Source organism: Cyprinodon variegatus, unplaced genomic scaffold, assembly GCF_000732505.1.
Source record: "Cyprinodon variegatus isolate N-32 unplaced genomic scaffold, C_variegatus-1.0 Scaffold830, whole genome shotgun sequence".
Classification (NCBI taxonomy): domain Eukaryota; kingdom Metazoa; phylum Chordata; class Actinopteri; order Cyprinodontiformes; family Cyprinodontidae; genus Cyprinodon; species Cyprinodon variegatus.
In genome coordinates this window covers 251,710-267,658 of record NW_015151283.1, presented here as the reverse complement: position 1 = coordinate 267,658, position 15,949 = coordinate 251,710, and the positions used below count along the sequence as shown (strand labels likewise).

General features: G+C 41.6%; 2 protein-coding genes across 2 annotated transcripts in view; both read left to right on the top strand.

The window, feature by feature from the left end:
• The window catches only part of LOC107099004 (olfactory receptor 52N4-like), a 16,251-nt gene extending 3,227 nt beyond the window's left edge, over positions 1–13,024 (top strand). Inside the window, exon 2 of the mRNA XM_015396929.1 lies at positions 12,619–13,024. Coding sequence (XP_015252415.1) covers positions 12,619–13,024 — 406 coding nt within the window. The remainder of the gene's footprint in view (positions 1–12,618) is intronic.
• LOC107098993 (olfactory receptor 52N4-like) lies at positions 3,741–4,995 on the top strand. The gene has a single exon (XM_015396916.1). It carries the CDS (start codon positions 3,871–3,873, stop codon positions 4,846–4,848), a length of 978 nt encoding a protein of 325 aa, XP_015252402.1. The 5' UTR covers positions 3,741–3,870; the 3' UTR covers positions 4,849–4,995.
• Positions 13,025–15,949: the final 2,925 nt, after the last annotated feature.

Genomic DNA, 15,949 nt, shown 5'->3' with positions numbered 1-15,949 from the left:
CTTTTATATTGGGGGGGACATGTCCCCCCCGTCCCCCCCGCTTCCTACGCCGCTGCCTCTACGACAATCCCTCACATCGAACACACATGCAGTGACAATAGAGGGGTAAAACTCCTTTTTTGCAGGAATAAAACTTTCATTAGAACCAGGTTCATTGAGAGAGGCCCTATGTCAAAGTGGACTTCTTTCAGAAGAAGTGAGAAGCAGACATCAATGGGAAGATGGAGCATGAATCTATAATCACTTGCAATGTTAGAAAAGCTAACAGTAAACTAGATCTACAGTTGCTCTATCTGGGAAAGAAACAGAAAATAAGATGAGCTCTGGACCAGTTCTCATTTCAAAGGATGAGAAAAAGAACATCCAGTTAGCCACAGTAAAAGCTGAGCCCCTAGCTTTGTATGGGAAACACTGAAAAACAGGACCAACTCTATCATCTGTAATCTTAGGTGTGGATGGAAACAGCCAAGCTAATGCTTCCGTCCATGGTGGTCTTACATTCAAACAGAACCAGACCAGATGAAGCTACCATAACAAAAAGCAAAGAGAGCATAAAGCTAAAGCTAAAATGAAATACTGCAGGACAGGATAGAAGAGATAGAATGAAGCAGAATGATGAAAAGGAGTCCCTTTGTCCCTATGTAGTCTAAGCTTATCACATCATAACTGCAGAGATAGCCCAGGATAACCTGAGTCATTCTAACTATACTATGGAGTATTTAACTCCACGAGATCTTAGCTTTGACAGTGGTGCTGGATGTAGGAGATTGCCCTTCAGCAAAAGATTTTTCAAAGTTGCTAACTTCTTAACCCATATTTTGGTCAAAGAGACCAATTTGCATTTGTCAAACTCAGAACAAAGGGAAAAACAGTATTAAAAGATGACAAAGAGATTTCTCAAAACGTTTATTGAAAACTGAACCAAAGTGAAGGATGGTGTGGTCTCATAGTTCAGTTTGAACCCAGAGGATGAGGATGGTTCCAGCCAACCGGGTTACCAACGTGGAGCAGCAGTCGCCACAAAGAGAGTCCCAGACACTAGAAATTACAACAGGTTTCAACCGTGACACATGAAAAGTGTGGTGAACCCTGATAGAAAGGTGAAACTGGAAATGGAGGAGCTGGAGGCAGACGGCCACCAGGTTCACCACCTTAGCAATAGGTAACGGCCCAATGAACCAAGGTGCCAGCTTCCTATTTTCCACCCTCAAGGGCAGGTCCTTGGTGGAGAGCCAAATCTTCTGACCCTGCTGGTATTCAGCAGCTGGGACCCGTCGGCTTTTAGCAGCCTTAGATCTAAGAATAATGAACGACACACACAGCTCATGTTTACGTTCAATTGATAACAACACTTTTCGTTGGATAACGTCAGGGTTCATGGCAGCTATTAGCATGTACTAGTGTGCACGATTCAGACCATCTACTAGATATTTCTGATGCCAGTTTATCAAAGTGCTTGGCAGAGTCTGTTCAGCTAACAAAGGAAGAGTCGGTTAAAAGAAAACACTCAAGTTTTTGTGCAAACTGTGCCCACCGAGACTTTACGTTAAAACCCAGAATTACAAAACCTTAAGCCTTGAAGTAACAAATGCATGGACTAGTTTCTCATCATCATGCCTGGACAGTATATTTTTAATTTTTGCAAGATTCTGCAGATGAACAAGAGAAATTCTTGAGACCTCTTACAGGATTCAAATGACAAGTCCTGATCAAAAATAACACCAAGTGTAAAGGTGGGGTAGAGGTTGGTTGAGAACCCAAAGGCAGATATGAAGGAGGCAGAGATGAGTTCTTGCAGGTTTAATTAGATAAAAATGAAAATGACAGAAACAATATCCAAGAATCAAAATACTAGAAACCAAAAACCAGGAGACGTCAGGTGAAAACAAACATGAGGAGCTAAGTAACAACAAGAAAACAGCAGTGAGGAACTGCAGAGGAGGTGTGTGTATATATATATATATATATATATATATATATATATATATATATATATATATATATATATATATATATATATATGTATATATATGTGAAGAAAGAATGGACTGGAATGGAATGAGCTAATATGGAGCAGGTGTGAATAGAAGTAAATTGAAGGGAGCTAGAGGAAAGGAGACAGGCACAAGGGGGCAACAGTGTTGAGATCTGGAGGCTTTGTCCACCTTCTCCACCAGAGGGCGCACGAGATCTCCTGAGGGCTTGAGCTGACTGCAACACCTGTCTTCCAGCTGCTCATCAGGAGGCCATATTTAAGGAGGAACATGCTGACACTTCCCTGCCAGAGTGTTTGCCAGTAATGATACCAGCAAAACCTGAACCTGCTTCTCTAGATCTGTTTTCCCTGATTTTTGTGAATCTGCCTGACCATGTTTCTTTCTGCCTCACAGCTCCAGTCCTGTCAGCTCAACCTGAAATCCTGGAGAATATCATAGTCTGGAATCTGCCTGCCTGCACTCAGTTAGCCTCTGCCTAGCTCTCAGTCCTCCGCCTGCCTACACTCAGTTCAGTCTCTGCTTGCTCTCAGCCCTCTGCCTGCCGACTAGCCTCTGGACCCTCAAGGTTCCCCCCCTGCTGATCAGTTCCACCTCTGAGCAGGTATTTACCCCGTCATCTGATAAACGGCAGTTTACCTGGAACCCCTCTAACCTCTCTGTCCTCCTCAGTGGTGATCCTGCCGTGACCAGTCTGACCACCCAAGTTCCAGTTCACATTTTTATAAACATTTTGTCAATAAACCTTTGAACTTTTTCCCTGCCTCCGAGTGTTTCTGCATGTGGGTTAGACATCTAAATCCCAACATGACAAACAGAGAGTAACAAAAATGCAACACAACTTAAATAAAGTTAGATCAGATAGTTAATGCATTTTTTTTATTTTATGATTGGATATTGGGCTGCAGCCCAGCCAAAATGAAAAAAAAAACCTGCTCTACAATCCTCATGCCTTATAAAGGAGGACAAATACACGTCGGCCAGACAGCGGACAATGCAGTGGAACTACTGCCTAAAGCTGGACATCTGGCCACCCTAACTCTGGCTCGGGGACTGGCCCGCCATAGGGCTCTGGCTCGCAGAGCCAGATAGTATTAAAGGCTGCACTAAAGCTATCCCCTTCAATGTCAGCATGGATGTTAAAGTCCCCCTCTATGATGACCCTGTCAGTATTCAACACTAAACTGGATAGGAACTCTGAAAACTCATCAAAAATTTCATAGTAAGGACCTGGTGAATGATATAAAGTTACAAAAAGAAGAGTGTGGCTAACCAAGGTCTTTTTTTTTATTCCTCATTGTGTTTGTAGAGAAAAAAAGACTTAGAAGTCTATACTAAGAGTTTCCCTCCACTCTGTTGTTTGATGTGGTTTGTGGTTAAAGCTCTTTAAGTTCCCCATCTACGTTCAATTTAGCTGTTATTACTTAAACAAAAATAAATATAATCACTGAAGAATTCGTACTTAAATTTTTAACACATTATTTCTTACACCCATATCTAACTTAAAGCCTCTGTCACACCTTGACAATTTAGATCAACAGCGACAAGGCCAGAGTTACAGGGAGATGAAAGTAAAGAATGTGGATTTCTTAACATTACATCATACAGTGAGGCTACAGGACACTCCCCTAGTGTTAAAAGTGCCTCTAGAAATACATGTACATTAATTCTTCAGCTAATAAGCAACTTTAAACCGAGCAGTTATCAGTCTATTTTTTAAACAAGGGACTTAAACACTGTCTATACATTTCTTCTACATTTGTTACAACTTTCCTTTATTTCAATTGTTAAGTTAAGCTTATTAGGTAAATGCTTTTTAACATAATTTCACCAGAAAAGTGCCAGTTTTTTAAAACATTTTTTTCTTTTAAGCTAGATGGAAAACATCACTTTCAACAGCCCCATACTCCAGATGGAGGGCTTAAAGGTTCCAGAGGATTCTGTTCAGCTCGTCTTTTTCCTCTTTCTGTTTTCCTACATCTTCTTTATGATTATGAATTTGGGAATTTTAGCAATAATTTTTCTTGAAAAGAATCTTCATCAGCCAATGTATGTGCTGTTTTGTAACCTGACCGTCAGTGATATCATTGGAAGTACTCATATTTTACCCCGTTTGCTCTCAGACATCTTACTGCCTCCTGCTGAACGTCTCATCGGTTATTATGAATGTGTGGTTCAGGCTTTTATTACGCACATGTTTGGCACTACTTCACACACTGTACTGATGGTAATGGCCTTTGACAGGTATGTGGCCATCTGTCATCCTCTGCACTATAGCACAATAATGACCAGGAAAATAATTGTTCAGTTGATAGTGTTCTCATGGGGAGCACCATTTGTTCTGGTTGTAATTCTGATTGGTCTGACCGTACGGCTGAACCGATGTAGGACTCTCATCACGCACGCGTTCTGTGATAACGCGTCTCTTTTCAAGCTTTCCTGTGAGAGTGTTGTCATTAATAACATCTATGGTCTGGCTTTTACTGTTCTGCTGTTTGCAACATCTATTGGCTGCATTGTTCTAACCTATGGTAAGATCACTGCTGTCTGTCTGAGCACTAAGAACAAATCCTTAAGTAACAAAGCTGTTAAGACCTGCAGCACTCATCTGGTTGTTTATCTTATTATGTCACTGAGTGGTGTTTCATCTATAGTTCTCCATCGGTTCCCTCAGTACTCAGATTATAGAAAACTCTCTGTTATTCTGTTTGTTATTGTGCCGGGGAGCCTGAACCCGATTATTTATGGTTTACAGTCAAGGGAGATACGAACTTTCTTATACAAGATTTTTCTTCATCAAAAATGTTTGCCATGCTGTAAAACTAATTCATTGATCAAACCTCAGAAAGATTGATGTAATAAAACTTAAAACACAAGGAACATGCATTTGGGCAATAAATCCATTATTCATTGCATTCACTTTATCACAAGACCTCTGAAGGCTTTTAACTACAGTTTGTGAATTTCCTGATAGGAAAGAATTACAATAGTCATGGACTAGATTCTCAGCGTTAAACCAAGAAAAGATAGATATATATATAGCCAAAGCCATTTGCTCACATGTACAAATTACTGAAATCAGATGTCCCCATCACCTCCACAACCACAGGTGAATAAAATTATCCTAGATATGCAGACTGTTGTTCTAAATATTTGTGAAATAGCTGGTCGCTCTCAGAAGCTCAGTGAATTCCATTGTGGAACTGTAATAAGATGCCAACTGTGCAACAATCATATCTAAACTGGTGAAATGTGTGATGATCGTGGCACTGGAGCTGATTCTGGCTCCAATTAACTCTCTGGTTCAGTGTCAACCCGCTCTGCAAATTTGTCTACTGGTTTCACCTATCTCCATCTGCATATAAGCTTCATCCTGATCGGTCTCCAGTGCCAGATCGTTTCGAGCCAGCCCGGTAAGAACCTTCCAGCCTGTTACATCAAGAACCTGTCTGTTTGTCTCTCTGCCTGCCTGCCTGCCTGTCTACAGACCTGTCTTTGTCCCCTGGTTCTGAGCCTGCCTGATCCCTCTCCCTGGATTTGTCTGCCTGTCTGAGTTCTGATACTGGATCCTGGATTGACCACCTGTGCTTCTGAACCCTTTCCTGCCTGTAAGTACCTGAGGCTTCCTGCCCCCTTTAGTCTCTGTGTTTATCAGGAAATTGGACCTGGAACTGAAATCGGAAATATCTGCTGGGTTACACCCTCCTGCCTCTGCTGCTTTTTTGGACCCCGTTACCGAACCTGGATTGTTTCTGGATTAAAGCCCCTGGAAAGCCTGCACAGTTTCTCGATCGCTCAACGGTCTGCCCCCACAAAAAAGTGGACGTCTCTGTCCCCGAAGCCTCCTGCTTGCCTCTGGCTTACACTCAGCGCACTAGCTCCTCTTGTTACCAGGTTAGTGCTTTTTCAACTCAGTTCTAACCTGCCTCTGCAGCCTCTAACCTGTCCCTCTGCCTCTAGGACGTTCCAGCCGGTTATCGAGAGCTGCACACCCGGGAGCCAGTGCTGTTTAAACCCTGCTTGCTTTTCAATAAATAATTTTAACATCACTGACTTGTCGTGGTTGAATACAGTACATTACAAAATGTCCTCAATACTAAATATTCCACAGTCAATTGTTGGTTGAATCATAAGAAATTGGAAGTGTTTGTAAACAATAGCAACAGAGCTACAAAATGCTAGGCTATATACATTAGCTGACAGAGCCCAGTCAGCAAACATACATCACAAAGCCAAATGCAATACAAAGCATCGGATACATTGGTGTAAAGCACTGATTCGCTAATGGCTGATGTTCTTGGGAGAGGGAACAGTTCAGACCCCAACCTGACAAAAAAAAAGTCTATCTCGCCTTCCCACCCTAGTGGCCCAACTCACACCACACAGTCTCTGTGAAGATGTGCAAAAAAAACGTGGACGTACATTCACACATAACACTCACATCCAATAATCCCACGAACTATGGACCCGGTGGCACCGGTGGGGCACCCGCCCGAGGATAACACGCCCCAGGGACCCCTGAACCCCAGAACCACCCCGGACCCCCACAGCGGCAGCACAGCTACCAGGCCAGTAACCCACGTCCGCCACCATGGAACCACACGAGTGTCATGATTTTATTCAAAGATCTGACCCACATCCAGAAAACCAAACAGAGAGACCAGGGGAAAGTTTAACAGGTTTATTGTGAGTTGGTAGAGAAGAGTCCAGTGCTGCTCTAAACACTGGCGAACCGGGACTGAAAAGTGAAGGGGAAGATTCTGCGGTTAGTTCAGGCTCTGTGGGAAATTTGTGTCTTTGATTTGAAAAAGGGAATAAAGGCAACAGGACTCACGTTTCCATAAAAAGGTGTCTTTCTTTGAATCCAGTCGGTGTGGGTTGTTCCAGTAATAGACTTGCTCGTTGGAGGGCGGACAGGGTTAAACCAGGTTGAGGAGGAGGAGCTGACTGACACTTAGATTTCCTGTGGTACTTGAACTGTTTCTTGTGGAGATGAATCTCCTGCTCAGAGAGAGGCCCAAACAATACTGGCGGAAAAGTTGATCCAAACCACCAGTTTGAATCCTCAGCTCAGTTTGACACTCAGAGAATCCTTCCAGGGGGGAGAAGGTCCAAAACACCCAGTTTGCAGGATGACTTCCTGCCAAGAGGCAAAGACAAAAAAACAACAACGTTAAAACTCATCAAAAACTCAGTTTGACTCAGCAAACCTCAGCTTGGCTAGAGTACCCAAAACTGGCAAACACTCCGGCGTCGAGGTAGTGGCAGTCAGCAGCTTAAGAGTAATAAGACCACCATCCGCAGGTGTGTGAGAAGGCCAACGAGAACCAGGCGCCACCTAGTGGTGGAGGGAAAACAAACAAAAACACAACCTACACAAATTGGATTCCTAACAACGAGAGCACCGCAAGCGGTCGCTGTAGGCACCCTGAGGCGTCCCAAGCCAAACCACACATGATCTTGCTCTCGTACCATAAATCATATATATGAACAGTTTAGTTTGTGCCTTCAACTCTTGCCCATTGTAAGACGTTACTTGGCTATAACAAAACCGAACATCTTCGTAACAGCTTCAAATGATACAAAACTAATATGGGTGAGTAGAACATGATGTAATAAGGTAAAATCAAGGGCCCAAAGTATAAAAAGGGTGTTCACCTTTCAGCAGGATGGTGGCAGAATTTATATTAACTGAAAACTTGCCATTATCTTGTGTTTCCTACAGCATTCTGTGGAATGTTGGGGCCCGAATGTTCCAGAACTCTTTATAGAGCTCAGTAGGGAACCCGACTTGACCTGTAATATTATTTCTAACTCATCTTTCATGTGATTAAAATAAGCTGCCTCCTATTCAATCTTACAGCAGCTGTCTGAACTGTGGTCTAATCCAAGATGGCCACCCTCTAGGCACGTTAGCCTTACTGCCCACAACGTCCAATTAGGTGTCTACATATATAATGTCTATGGTCTCAAGAACATGTCCAGCTTAGGGCAGAGGACCACCAGCAGGGCCTCAGGCAGTGACACCAAGTTTGCAGATGAGTTAAACAAACACAATCACTCGATCCAGGTGAGAGGCCAGCTGAAAAGACTAAAACAGGGGAAACCGGACGCCATCCCCCCAAGGCTGCTGAGGAACTGTGCTAATGATCTGTGTGAGGTCCTCAGCTACATTTACTACCTGGGCCTCAGCTTGTTGGTCCCCACTCTCTGCAAGACCTCCTGTGTGGTACTGGTTCCCAAAGTGGCGCACGCTGGCCCACTTTAGACCAGCCACCTATATATATATATACCTTGGAGATATAATTAATAGGGGTACCAATAGGAACCCACTGTGACAGGCCCGTGTACCCCTAAAGATTCAATCAGGTACTTTTCTTTTTTAACTTTACATTCACATCTGTGTATAACAATACATTACTGTGGAAATGGTCACAAAAAAATGGTCACTAAAAAATACAGACCAACATTTCAACTGTTAAATCGATGGTAGCTGTCATGGAATTAAGGTTACAAGAAATGAATGGATGATTTCGGCTGCTAGATTGGCCAGCTTTGTGTTGAAGACAATGGGACCTTAAGATCAATACAGTAGGATGGTCTGCAAATCTTGTCCTCCACCATAGCAATCCCTTTGAATCCTATCTTATAATTCCATAGGCTTAGGGATAACGAACATGCGTGGGTGAGTCTGCGGAGGCCAGGAGGGAGACCTAGGAGAAGTAGTCTTGGTACCGACTTCAGGTTTTAATTCCAATACAATTCAGTTTATTTATATAGCGCCAATTAACACATGTAATCTCAAGGTACTTTACAGAGACAATCCAACCAGATCATATAATCAGATTGGTTCAAAGTTTTCCATCTAGGCAAAACAAGCTGAATGCATTGACTCATTTACTCAAAGGCAATCCCTCATACCAAGCCTGCATATAGCGACAGTGGAGAGGAAAACTAAGTTTTAACAGAAAGAAAACTCCAGCAGATCAGTAGGAGCAGCCATCTGCTGAGGCTGACTGGGGTTCAAGGAGACAGAAGCACATGTACAGAAAGAAGCAAAGACACAAAAGGTAACTTTCAACCAGCTCCACAGGTGGTCCCTTCCCGGAAACACAGTCATCAAAGGATAAAAGAGAATTAAAGGAACTGCCAGGGTTCTGCCCTCTGCTTGGGTTTGTTTTAACTTTCTTTCGGTTTGAGTAGTGTGTCAAATGCAGCACTGAGATCTAACAGGACAAGTACAGATTCAATTCCATTATCTGAGGCCATTAGAATATCATTAGCAACTTTCACATGAGCTGTTTCACTGCTATAAAGAGCTCTATGGTCAGACTGAAACTCTTCAAAAAGTTTATTATGGTATAAGTGATCGCACACTGGTTTGGCAACTAATTTCACAAGAATTTTAGTTAAGAAAATAAGATTGGATATAGTTCTGTATTTGACCAAGTCATCTGGGTCAAGAGACGGTTTCTTAAGTAAAAGTTTAATTACAGCTACCTTAAAAGCCTTTGGTACATATCCCTGTAACAGGCATAGATTAATCACATCTAAAATTGAGGATGAGATCAAAGGGTATACTTCCTTAAATAACCTGGTTGGAACTGGATCTAACATACAAATTGAAGGGTTGAACTTTGAAAGTTCAACTGGATCATGCAACAGAACATAACGGTGAGAAGATTAAATGCAAAATTCCCATATCTTGGTGGAGTCTCTGAAAAACTCAAGAGGATTTTCTCCAAACACAAAATCCCAGTACATGTCAAACCAAACAAGATCTTTAAACAGATTAGGCATCCTAAAGTCAAAACCCCCAGGCCAAATATGACCAGAATGGTATATGCAGTTCAATGCGGTTTGCAATGCTCTGATCTTTATATTGGAGAAACCAAACAACTTCTCTACAGACGCATGGCTGAAAACACAGAAGAGCGGCCTCCTCTGGACAAAACTAGGAGGTACATCTACATCACATGGATAAAGGACATTCTTTTGAGGACCACAATGTTCACATTTTGGACAAAGAAGACAGGTAGTTTGAGAGTGATGTAAAGGGACCCACGTATGTTAAGAAAGAAAAACCAACCTTAAACAGAGGGGGTTTCAGCTTTCAAAAACCTACATTGCAGCGATAGATTTGATTCCTTCCCACTATCATCGCACTATACAGGGGGACCAGAATATCTCGCCTGTACACTCAGGCCAACAATTGCCCAAAACGACCCCCCTTTCAGAGACGTAAGCCAGCATCGGGTATTGCAAGCTAACAAAGAACACAAGCGACTGCTCATTCCTAAGGGGCGGAGCCGTTCATGTGGTCCAATTTGAATGTTTTCTAAACCAAAGCAAGACTTCGTTTTTTGTCCACTCTATAAAGCCTTGAATTAATGCTATTTCTGACATTTTAAATTGAAAAACCTTCCTGGATGGGAAGTGAAAAATCTTCAAACTTGGAAACAAAGTCCAGTGGATTTATTTCGTTTTTTTTTTAGTTTTTTTTTAAACACCTGGACAATATGTTTCTAATTTGCAATATTATGCAATATTCGGAAGATGCAATAAGGAACTTCTAAAAACCTTTTGATATGAGAATCAAGTGATCGGTTAAAAAATAACACCAAGATATTTTACTTTATTATCTGAGGTCATTTTATTCCCATCCAAATGAAGTGACCGACTAATCAGCTTAATCTTCAGTGACTCTAGTCCAAATATAATATCTTTTTTGTCTGCATTCAGAAGCAGAAAGTTCATAGTCATCCAGGTTTTTATATTTTCAAGACATGCCTATAATCTATGTAATCGTTAAACCAATATAACTGAGTATCATCAGCATAATAATAGCAAACAATCCCATGCTCTCAAAACAAATGATGGTCTATGGTGCCAAAAGATTACAAAGTTCACTGTAATCATCACAAATCAAATTATTAAATAACAGACAGTTTGAAGAAAGAGACCCCATGTTAAGTAAACCTATTTAATAGTTTTAATTGGAAATATTTCAATTTTAATTAGTTTATAGTGATTTACTCCCTTAGGGTTCTTTTCTAATTTATTTGATTTTGGCAAGACAGTGTCTGGATGGAGTAATGAGTGGGTAATGGTACAGAAGCTGCAGATAGGTGTGTTAAACAATAACTCTGCTTCCCGGTCAACAGATTTTACTACAAATCAGGTCAATACAACCAAAAACATCAACCAATCCGGTTGGTAGTTATGTGTCCAATTAATCCTTAGTTTACAACAACCAATCTTGGTAAAGGGGCAAACCAATACAAATTGGTCACTTTGACCAAAATTTTGGTTAAGAAGTTCGCAAGTTTGACAGGCAAGGCCAGGGGTTCAACCGACAATTGTTTGGCTCAAGGGCAACATCCTACATCCAACACCACTGTCAAGGCTAGCATTTCTCCCGCTCCCCCACTCAGTCTTCCCAGCAAAATACTCTTATCTTTCTCTTTCCACCTTTTATCTCTAGTCGTAGCCTCTCCCTGTTCAGAAGCTGCTTTCCTGTTTGGCTTCTAAATATACTGCTGTTCTCCTTCTGAGTTAGTACTGGCAAACCTATCCCCTACTCCTGCCCTTTTTCCCTGGCAGTCTTCTCCAATCTCCCACAGCAAGCAGCAAAAAGCAAGGGAAATTTCCAACATTTTTGCAGGTTTTGTTTGTTGTGAATGTACCTTTACAGTGTAGAGCAACAGCCATAAGGCCAGAGTTACAGGCAGAAGAAAGTAAAGAATGTAGATTCCTAGACGTTACATCATTGAGGCTACAGGACACTCCCCCAATGTTAAAACTACCTGTAGAAATACATCAACATTCATTCTTCAGGTGATGAAGCCACTTTAACACAAGCAGGTTCTGTCTATTTTTCGGTCTATTATTATATAAAATGGGTTTAATAGTCTTAAACACTGTCTACTAATATCTTCTACATTTGTTGAGATCTCCATTTATTTCCTTTGTTAAGTATACCTTGTTAAGTAAGTGCTTTTTAACATAATTTCAGCAGCAATTTGCCAGTTTTGTAAAGCATTTCTTTATTTTTCAGCTAGATGGAAAACCACACCTTCAACAGCCCCATACTCCAGCTGGAGGGCTTAAAGGTTCCAGAAGATTCTGTTCAGCTCGTCTTTTTCCTCTTTCTTTTTTCGTACATTATTTTTATGATTATGAATTTGGGAATTTTAACAATAATTTTTATTGAAAAGAATCTTCATCAGCCGATGTATGTGCTGTTTTGTAACCTGACCATCAGTGATATCATTGGAAGTACTCATATTTTACCCCGTTTGCTCTCAGACATCTTACTGCCTCCTGCTGAACGTCTCATCGGTTATTATGAATGTGTGGTTCAGGCTTTTATTACGCACATGTTTGGCACTACTTCACACACTGTACTGATGGTAATGGCCTTTGACAGGTATGTGGCCATCTGTCATCCTCTGCACTATAGCACAATAATGACCAGGAAAATAATTGTTCAGTTGATAGTGTTCTCATGGGGAGCACCATTTGTTCTGGTGGTAATTCTGATTGGTCTAACCGTACGGCTGAACCGATGTAGGACTCTCATCACGCACGCGTTCTGTGATAACGCGTCTCTTTTCAAGCTTTCCTGTGAGAGTGTTGTCATTAATAACATCTATGGTCTGGCTTTCACTGTGCTGCTGTTTGCAACATCTATTGGCTGCATTGTTCTAACCTATGGTAAGATCACTGCTGTCTGTCTGAGCACTAAGAACAAATCCTTAAACAACAAAGCCGTTAAGACCTGCAGCACTCATCTGGTTGTTTATCTTATTATGTCACTGAGTGGTGTAGCAATTGTCATTCTCCATCGATTCCCTCAGTACTCAGATTATAGGAAACTCTCTGCTATTCTGTTTGTTATTGTGCCGGGCAGTCTGAACCCTATCATTTATGGTTTACAGTCAAGGGAGATACGAACTTTCTTATACAGGCTATGTCTTCATAAAAAATCATGTAAAACTAAATTGGTGATGAAACCTAAAAAGAAATAATTAAATAAATGTCATCACTTAAATACAATAAATCCATTTTATCTCAGATGTCAATCTACAATTTTGGGTACTTTATTTATTTACTTTACCAATGTGAAGTGATTTTACAACACGTTTCCCCTAGGCGCTTTAAACATTTACTTTAAATCATCCAGGGCTATTGGTTAAAATTGCTTTATTTAAGGAAAATTTTCATTGACTTTGCTGAAATTTCTAATCTTGGATGACCATGTAGCTACAGTGGACATTGTCTTGCATATTGTTGTTGATTTGCAGCAATCACTCACGCTGAGAAATCATGCAACAGTGAAGGATGAAACTCAGGTGTTTACCCCTAAACCCAGACACGAAGCAAAAATAGAAGCAATAATTTGGACTTTAAGACTAAAACTCAACTTTATTTATCCATTTGGATTACTCCTTCCAGGAAATTCTGGTTAAAGTACCTTATATAGAGTACAAAGGGTAGAGTGTTAGGGTGATTATCATTGATGATGTGCGAGTTTATTACACAATATAACCTGCCTGTTTTGTGTCAGAACTAATGTTTTCCCCAGTAGTTTATCTAATTAGGACAATTCCTCTGCCCGAATATACATTTCACTATATCTTCACTATGTACGTGGCAAAGATTTGGGAATCAAATGATAGTGTGTCCTTCAGCTAAGAACAAAGTGTATGGCTGAAATGCTGGAGCCATGGATGTCTCCTCATCTGCAAACGTGTATGATGTTATGATGTAATGAGGTGGCACACTGGAGTTGTATAAAATTATTCTCTAATGGTGAATCGGGGCCACTTCACGAGAGGTGAGCCCGTTTGGTAAGCAGCTGCCTTCTGTGACCCCAACCAACTTCTCTGATCTAAGTAAGATTACAATTTCTATCAAAATCTGTTGTCATGTCTCATGGTAATTTAATACATATATATTATGTTGTGTTATTCAAAGAGTTTGTCCTGAGTGATCTCTTTTGAAGAAAAAGAACTGGAGAGAGAACGCTTCAAGATGTAGACACAGAGCTTTCCATTAGCAAGAGTTAAAGCAAGATGCTATTAAATATAAAAATACAACAGACAATATAAAAAGACTGTATATAATACAAAAGATCATAAGAAAAGTTGTAATGTCCTGTAATATGTTTCCTTTAGATATAAAATATCTGTACAGTACAGAGCTAATCAAATGCTACACAGTAGTTGACTTGGAATATTGCACCTGTACTGCAGCGATGTACTGACCTTATAAATAAGTAAAAAATTATACAGGCTACACAGTAGTTGGCATGTGTTATTGCACAGTGAGAGAAAAGAATGTTGCACGAGTGACAATAGGTAAAGTTTTGCACAAGATGTCCAAGGAGGGGGGTTGATGACCCTTATCCTATCAACTCCTCCTTCCCCCAAATGAGGAGTTGTACATCTTTATGGCTTGAGGAACAAGGGAGTTCAGCAGTCTGTTGGTCCTACATTTGGGAAGGAGCAGTCTCCCACTGACCAGGCTCCTTTGAGTGGCAAAGAGTGTCAAATAATGTCCAGCATTTTGTTGTGTCCTTGTCTCTACCACCGTCCAGACAGTCCAGCTTCTTGCCAATCACAAAGCTGGCTGGCCTCACCGGTTTATCCATTCTGGAGGTGTCCTTATTGGATGTGCTGCTTCTCCAGCACACATCAGGGTAGAAGAGAACACTAGCAACCACAGACTGGTAGACCATCTCAAACAGCTTGTTGCACATGTTAAACAACCTCAGTCTCATCAGGAAGTACATCCTGCTCTGTCTTCCTGTGCAGGTGGTTGTTGTATGTTGAGTATTCCAGTAAAAAAAAAAAATAGGAAAAAAATGATAAAGGGGAGTGGTGGCCTAGTGTTTAGGGCATTGCACTTGGAATCCTGAGGTTCTGACTTCAAGCCTAACTCCCACAGACTATCACACTGGTTCTCTGAGCAATTCTCTTCACCCCACACTGCTCCCTGGCAGCCCACTGCTCCCCAAGGGGATGAGTTAAATGCAGAGTTAATTTCATTGCTCTGTACTTATGACAGTGTAATGACAATAAAAGCTGAGGGAAAAAAAAGTTTATTGTCTAGCCACACCCCAAGGTATGAACTTTACTTTCAAATTAAGAAGAGTTAGATAGCTAGGATCTGCCTAGTAAAAGTAAATCTGGTCTGAGCCAGTTTTCATGTCAATGGGATAATCATCATATCTCTGATGTAAAAATGAGCTTGGTTATTTAGGGCAGCGATTCCCTACTGGGGGTACTCATACCCCTAGTGGCCGTCGAGTGCATTGTAATGGGTAAATGAAAATATCTTATTTCTTAGGTAATAAAATAAAATAGGGCTGGGTTAGGGTTAGTGCACAGTGAGGTCCCAATAAAAAAATTACACTTTTTGTTATCAACCCCAAGTTAAGTTACGTATATAGGTGTGTGTTCACCTTCAGCTTTAACACACATCTGCTGTGGGGCCTTGGAGGTGAGGAGCGCCCGCTGAGAGGCCCTGGACGTGAGGAGTGCCCACTGAGGGGCCTTGGAGGCGAGGAGCACCTGCTGAGGGGCCTTGGAGGTGAGGAGCACCCACTGAGGAGCCTTGAGGACAAACCCTCCTTCAGCTCAAAATGTGGGACCAGTTCATCAGCGGGCTCAGGGGTCTCTGGACAGCACAGAGCGGGCTCAGGGGTCTCTAGATGGCACAGAGCTCGCTGATGGGTGCACTAAGGAGGGAACACTAAGGAGACCTGACCATAGAGAGGGGAACCAGTGGGTTCTGACCCTGGAGAGGGGACACCAGAGGGCTCTGAGAGTGGAAAAGGGACATCAGAGGGCACTAGGGAGGGTACACTAGAGGGGCGTGAGACTAGAAAGGGTACACTAGATGGGTCTGAGACTAGAGAGGGGAAAATAGAAGTGTCTGAGACTAGAGAG

Coding starts and splice junctions, on each gene's coding strand:
- LOC107098993 (XM_015396916.1), top strand. CDS start 3,871: ATGGAAAACATCACTTTCAACAGCCCCATACTCCAGATGGAGGGCTTA.